Source organism: Alnus glutinosa, chromosome 10, assembly GCF_958979055.1.
Source record: "Alnus glutinosa chromosome 10, dhAlnGlut1.1, whole genome shotgun sequence".
NCBI classification, from domain to species: Eukaryota; Viridiplantae; Streptophyta; class Magnoliopsida; order Fagales; family Betulaceae; genus Alnus; species Alnus glutinosa.
The window spans coordinates 19605293-19612709 of NC_084895.1; the positions used below are offsets into that span (position 1 = coordinate 19605293).

Consider the following 7417-nt stretch of genomic DNA (forward strand, 5'->3'; position numbering starts at 1 on the left):
TGACAGAAGCAGTGATGCAGGCAAAACATATATCTTCCACCATGATCATGATCATGATCAAAATATATGTATATTTTAAAACAAAATAAAGGGAAAGAGGGTTGTATATATAAAAATTATTTCCATTTGATGCGTTTCATCCTCTAGGTGTCTTTCCAACTAAAAAGGGCATAAAAGAAGGAAAAAAAAAGTTAGAAGGGTATCTAAATTTATCAAGCTTGGTAACTTTAGAGGTCAATTGCATTAAAGTTTCATCATAGTGGTGGGGGACTAAATCTAACAAAGTAGTGTCCTTTGAAAGTCAGTTTCCCTGATCCCGACTGCCAAAAATAAAAATTAAACCCAATAAGGAATGGGTTTTCTTTTAAACTGAGTTGAAAGAATTTTTTTTATTAGTACTAATAAAATTAGAGGAAATTCTATTAAAATATCTTCCTAAAGTAAAAAAAGAAATTAGACAGGGGAGTAAATTTCTCATTTTATTATTTGTATAATGCTGATATATTACAGTAGGGTAAAGATCGAAGGCCCCCGGCCCCCTTCTCTTTCTTTGAGGAGCAAATGCAAGCAAACAAGAGATGTAACAACTCCCTTTCCAAAATCTGCAAATCCAGACCGAGCATTGATCGAAGAGACAGAAACCAACCCATTTTCAAAAGGATGCAGATGTGACATTTTCCCAGTTTGGGTTTTTTGTTGTTTAGAGAATGCAGTAACTGGTGGACCGTACCGCTGTGATGATCATGAACTTTGAGGTTAAAAGCTCCTGAGATGAAAAATACATTCTCTGGTATATTTACTCCCATAAGTATGGCTCTTCAAGCCGGAAACCGGCATCGGCCGCGCACAACTGCCATGTCGACGATGAATAGGAGCAAAGTCTGCGGTCGGTAAAAAGATCCGGTAGGTCAAACAATGCGTCATCATCGGTCGAACGCAAGCCCGTCGATTCTTGCGTGGTTGATGTATCATCCGAGACAGGAATTGGCTCGGCTGGCTCGACTTCACATTGTCTGGACTCTAGAAATGTGGCGGCAGCCGCCTTGGCGGCGGCGGCCTGGATGTCCTTGGGAGCCGTGCTGATCGGCCGGGGGAGCTCTTGGACCAATTCGGGGAAATTCAGGTAAGCAGAGTGGCCTTTGATTGCTAGAGCAGCTACATCATGAGCTCGAGCTGCCATTTCTGCTGTAGGGTATGTCCCAAGCCATATCCTGGATTTCTTCCTTGGCTCGCGGATTTCCGACACCCATTTGCCCCAGTTACGCATTCTCACGCCGCGGTACGTGGGGTGCTTGCCGCCGCCGCCGCTGTCGTCGTCGCTCGTCGTCCGCTTCCCATGCTCGCTTTCATTGTCGGAATCTTGAGCTTTTCTTGAGCGTTTGAGAGGAGAAGTGTTTGTGTTTTGGTTGGCAGCTGATGATGAATTCTTGCAAGTTGTTGAAGAAGAGGAGGTAGAGGAAGAGGTGGTGGAAGATGAGCTGAGGAAGTTGTCATGAGCAGCAGCAGCACTCTCAAGGTTGATATGTTCTTCCATGACAGAAGAAGCTCTAGCTGTCCAGAGCTAGCTAGGGAAGCAATGTGAGTGATTGGTACAGAAAAAAAATAGAGGGTGTTGGGGCTTTTATGATTCTTAAATAAAATGGAATATTATCAAAAAAAGAAAAGAAAAGAAAAAGACTATAAAGAAAGAAGGAAGACCAGTTCAGCTTATTTGTTTCCCATGTGAGAATCGAATAATTCATGCTTTGAGATTGTACATATTTTACATCCATTTGTTTCATGTGGTGACTCACCTTCGTCTATTTTATGTCACTGTTTACCCCCCTTTTCAACAGAAACCATCTCCATTTTTCATGTGTAATGTACAATATTTTGGCACTATATTGGCTCCAATGGCTCCCCTACCTATTCCTGCATGTGGCCTGTTCAGTACGTATGGTAGGCCATCGTGTTTGCTCATCCAATCCCATGACTTGCAGACGGGCCCTTCTGGGGTCCCCCTATAATTCTGGCCATTGATTCGCGGGTCCACCCATTTGGAGCCCAAACCACCTACATAGTCTCATACTTTATTTACATTTTCGGTGTTTTATATGCCCTAGCGGTGGCTATTCGTGTCCTGTACTGGGTTAGATTTTCGGTTCGTATCGAAACATGAATATAAAATTAAACTACTCTTCAACTCTAACCGTTAATTTCGTGTTAATTTATTTTGAGTTTGCACGCCGTTTATAAAATAGTCAATTAAAAATTACCACTTATTCCAAAAACTTAAGCCGATAAAAAATAGTTAATTTAATGATTTAATTAATATTCTAACACTGTCATCCTTGCCATATGCCATAAAGTATTTGTTAAATCATTAGTCGTTCAAATTGATAAAAAAAATTGTGGATTTAATTAATATGGTAACACTTCTCCGAACAAGTGAAACTCAACGCATAAAATATTTAACTGGAATATGAGGTAAATTGTAAATTCAGAGTTCGAACTCAGGACTTCTATTCTAATAGGTAATACCATACTAATCACCAATTGTCATAAAAATTTAAACCAATAAAAAATAATAAATTTAATCATTTAATTAATATTTAAACAGAATTAATACTCAAAAAAAAATCGAATTTGTCATCGAAGCTGGTTGATATGTCAGCTTCAACTTTAGTCAATTATATGTTTCAACCCCTGCCACACCCTTGTCCATTAGTTGTTGATAATAGAATATGCATATATTTATTGCTCAATGTTATGGGTTCATTGAACTGCATACACCTTAGACCTTTCACCTTTGATGGATTAAATATTAGATGAAAGTAAATTGGCCAAATTGGCCAAATTGGCCAATTGCAATATGAATGGTGCCATAGATGACGAAATAGGCAATAGGCATGATGAATTGTTCCAGTACCCTTAAATAGCTTGTTCAAAGGGTTTTGATTATTAGGGATCGATCAAGACAATTGATGCAACCTCATTGCACATTAATAAACAGTAACCTATTGTTTTTCCCTATAAGAAATGTGCCATTAAACTATATATATATATATATATATATATATATATATATATATATATATATATATATATATATATATATATATATAAAAAGATGTTGATCGAACTTGGCATTGATCTAGTACTGATCACCATGTGTTCTTTTTTATTATTATTATTTTATTATTTTTTAACTTATTATTATTATTTTTTTATGAAGGTATATGGGATGGGAGATGGGAAATATATATAGTATACATCTCCATCACACATGATGCACATGAAAGTAGGCCCGATGACAGAATTTTTTACCAAATGCAAATTAGTCAAGCAATTTTATTTATTTATTATTTGCTTTGTTAATTACCTTATCCGATAGACTTCAAAATTAGAACCCGTACTGCTGGTGGCATTTGACTGGGTAAAAAAGTGAGTTGGGTCATGCGGTTTTGCGGGTCAGACCCGCGTTTTTAAATAGAATTGCAATAAATATACAGTAAATTTGAAAACATGAAACTATAAATAATGTTAAAAACAAATTCATGATTTTACTTTTAAAAAATGAATTTTTATTAACTGTAATTTGAAATTGTTAAATTTAAAAAGTGATTAAACAGTTCTCGGGATAAGCCAAAAAAAAATAAAAAATAAAAAATAAAAATCCATACCATTAAAATCAATTGGCAAAATTCATTAATATTCGCCATCAATACCAATCATAAAGTAACAAGTGTCAACACAAATAGTTACACGCTTTCGTTAATTAGGTTTTAATATCGCTATTTTTTTTTATTATTTATTTATTTATTTAAATTATGTTGAAACCGTTGTGAAGGCTAGCAATATTTTACAATATTCGGCCGCCTTAATTATGCCACCTTTTGTTTGGTATGAAACAGTGAAAGTGATCTTTGTATTGACGTTGTCGTCTTATTTTATTTTATTTTATTTTTGTAGGTCTTTGTTACTATTCCAATAAGACTTGGAGTAGGATTATTTCCAACAAAATAGTTTTTTTTTTCTCTTGCATGTTAAAATATATAAAGCACTTTTAGAGACTGAATCGAAGAAAAAAAAAAATTACCTACCCAATTTAGATTATTTTTTTGTGCATAATGAAATTCTCAAAGGTTCACAACTTCAATGGGTATGGGTTAAAACTTCAAACCTTTTTAAGAAATACAATTAGTTTTTTTTTTTTTTTTTTTTTTTTTTTTTTGGTGACAGAAATATTATTAGTTTTTTGAAATTAAATATTATTAGTTAAAGACCACTCTCAAGCATGTTAGGTAGGCTATTATTCTATCTTTATAGCTACAGTTTATACACGTTGATATATAAGAACATAAGATGTCATTTACGTTTGTTTATTTGAATAAGTTTTTTTTTCTTCTAATTATTTGAATAAGTTTAATTGAGCAAGACAACATTCTACCTGTTTAACGAACCAACCACGAGTGATTCGCTTATGATTATAAAAAGGAGGAGGAAAAAGCAGAAAACAATTATTTTATTATTTATCAAAAACATGTTTGGATTTTTTTTTTTTTTTTAATTTAAAATCTACTCAAATTTTATCCAATTTTTTCCAATTTTTCTTAGAAAATAGCTTCTTTCTTCTTCTTCTTCTTCTTCTTTTTAATTTTTTTTAAGCTATTATGGTAAGTCAATTTGGTGAAAATACACAAAAATCACTTCCAGCAACCTCACTACTAGAACAAAAAAGTTTTGGTGAATAAACAGTACTCGCCAACAATAATTAGCACTATTCACTCCAAATTATTAAAGAACTATAAAAATTTAATCATTTCTGTCTCTTCTCTTTTTTCCTTTTTTATTTTTTTTCCCACACATTAGCCTCTCGCTCACAGCATCACTAGTATGAAAACTGATTCTTTGGATTTCTTAAAGAGTATCAATGCCGTTGCATCCCCAAGGAGCTACAATTTGTAATTAGCTATACGTAGATTAATACATAAATATTTTTTTTCATGGCCTAGTTCGACATTCTTCCGATAGTTAATACAAAATCTAGACTTGTAATCTATATATGATGTGTGCACTTCCCATCTTTTCTAATTTTCAAGTATGAATCATAAACTAAAGCTCTACTATCACTGATCTGAATTGGGAAAAAATATCGGTCTGATAGAGAAAAGTGGAATTTAAATGGAATAGTGATAGTGAATAAAAAAATCTGCAAAAAATATTATTTAAATGAAATAATGATAGTAAATGGTTAAAATAGTGAAGTTGCTGTGAGTGCTTTAAAAAAGTGGCCTATCAAAATAGAAAAAAGTAGTTTTTAGTTATTTTGGCTAGTAAAATTTAGTCAGGCTACTGGAAATGCTCTTAGGTTTTTTAAACCATCAAAATATAATTTCAAAAAACAAAATTTATCGGTATTTGTAATTTTGAATATAGTAAAGAATAGTCACTAGAATATAAAATAAAATAAAAAATCACATACCTAAACGAGCCATTATTTATTAAATATTAATCATATAAGTAATTTTATTTGATGAATATAGTGAAAGATTAAATATTAATCATATAAGTTCAATGTGTATTGTTATTAGTAATGCTTGGGAACACTTTCATCGGGATAAAATAGTTTTTCTTTGTATTTTTGTGGGGAACATTCATTGCAGCCGCCCCACTTCCACTTATAGTAAGAAAATAATTTTTTATCCGGATGAAATGGCATAAAAAAAAAAAAAAGTGTTCACAACCAACACTTGATGAATTCAAATATATAATTCAATAATACCAAATAGATATTATCATAGTCTTGATGGAGTCGGAGAATATTATTATTATTATTATTTGGTAGAGAAGAATTTGAATTAATTAGTATCCAAGTTGGTCATATTATTATCTCAGTTTAAGACCCTTGGTAAATCATAGGTGGATGTCCTTATTTATTACTTTTTCTCTGATGATTTACGTGGAAATCGACTTCAACATGCTTAGTTCGTGCATAAAATACTAGGTGGGTTAGATGTAAGAGTCATAGCATTAAAATTGTCACTTTATAGTGTCGGAGGAGAAGTGAGGAGAGAATACAAAGGTCTTTTTACAACGTACACTAAGGATATACAAACAATTATAGTTAGTGATTATTGTTTAAAACTGTTAACCGCTAACCCCAACCTACCTTAGGCGGCTATCTGATTTTACTAATCACAACCATTCCGTCTTAGGCGTTTAGCAGTTTTAAAATAACCGTTTTTTAGGAATGAGCCTTTTGGATTTTTTTTTTTTTTTTTTTTTTTTTTTTTGTTTGGTGTTTTGAGCCTTCCTTGAACTTCTTTTTAAGACACATTTTGGATGATTTTGAACTTTTTAAAATAATTAGATGACTTCACAATGTAAGAAAACTAAAGAATATAAGTAGTTATACAATCAACTCATTCCAATGAGATAGAGCAAAATTTTACTCCAATGAGGTGTCACCAATTGTTTAAGGAACCAAGACAACAATATATGACAAAATTTAAAGGAAAACCAACAACCTTTCCAAATGAGGTGTCACCAGATTTCTTGAACTTGTTTTTCTTTCTTAAGAGACATTCATTCTAGAAATCCATCACTATATATATATTATTTTTATTTTTACAGTTTACCTAGTTATTAAATTGAACTTTTAGTCTTTATTATACTTTACTGAAAATAAATTTTTTTAACTATATGAGGACATATGAAATAGAGCTGATTTTCCGTGCAAAACAAATGTCAAAAAATGCGTTCAGAATCATGTTTAAAGCATCAGTCAAACATAGTATTATAGTCAAAGGTTTTGAGTTCGAACCTTTACTCCGTTATTTACCTTTCATTTCAATTAAATATTTAACGTGTTGAGCCTTACTAATTAAAATGGAGTTTCAGCCTACACGCACGTGTTAAAGTATTAATTAAATTTACATTTTTCTTATATGCTTAAGCTTTTGAATTAAGTGGTTATTTAACAAACAATAGTGTACATAATTTCACATTATTTTATTTAAAATTTTTAAAAGTCGATACAACATTGAAATCATGATCATGTATAGCGTTAAATGCATACATTTTAAATCCCGACCCTATAACAAAGGAAAATCATTGTCCTTTGTAAACTTTGATGAAGATGCTATTAATTCCATGTATACTAAAGTAGACACAAAGAACATGAGCAAGGAAATGGTGATAAGGATTGTTCTTCCGGAGAGACAAGATATTCGGATCCTGTGTACGAAAATAAAAGGTCTCTGCCCTTCGTTAATGCAAATAGCTGGTGACTTCGACAGTTCCCGGCAACAGCTTCGTTCATCAATTATGCATTCTTGGACAATATAGGCGGAAGCTTCAAGTCCATCAAATTTTGGATATTTTTTTTTTAATTTGTTTATGTATTTATTTATTTTATTTTTGTAATTGGAAAGGG

At 32.2% G+C, this 7417-nt stretch overlaps 1 protein-coding gene across 1 annotated transcript; it reads right to left on the reverse strand.

The window, feature by feature from the left end:
- Positions 1-453: 453 nt before the first annotated feature.
- On the reverse strand, positions 454-1612 carry LOC133879864 (ethylene-responsive transcription factor ERF034). The gene has a single exon (XM_062318660.1). The coding sequence runs from the start codon at positions 1532-1534 to the stop codon at positions 797-799; it is 738 nt and encodes a 245-aa protein (XP_062174644.1). The 5' UTR covers positions 1535-1612; the 3' UTR covers positions 454-796.
- Between the last annotated feature and the right edge of the window lie 5805 nt (positions 1613-7417).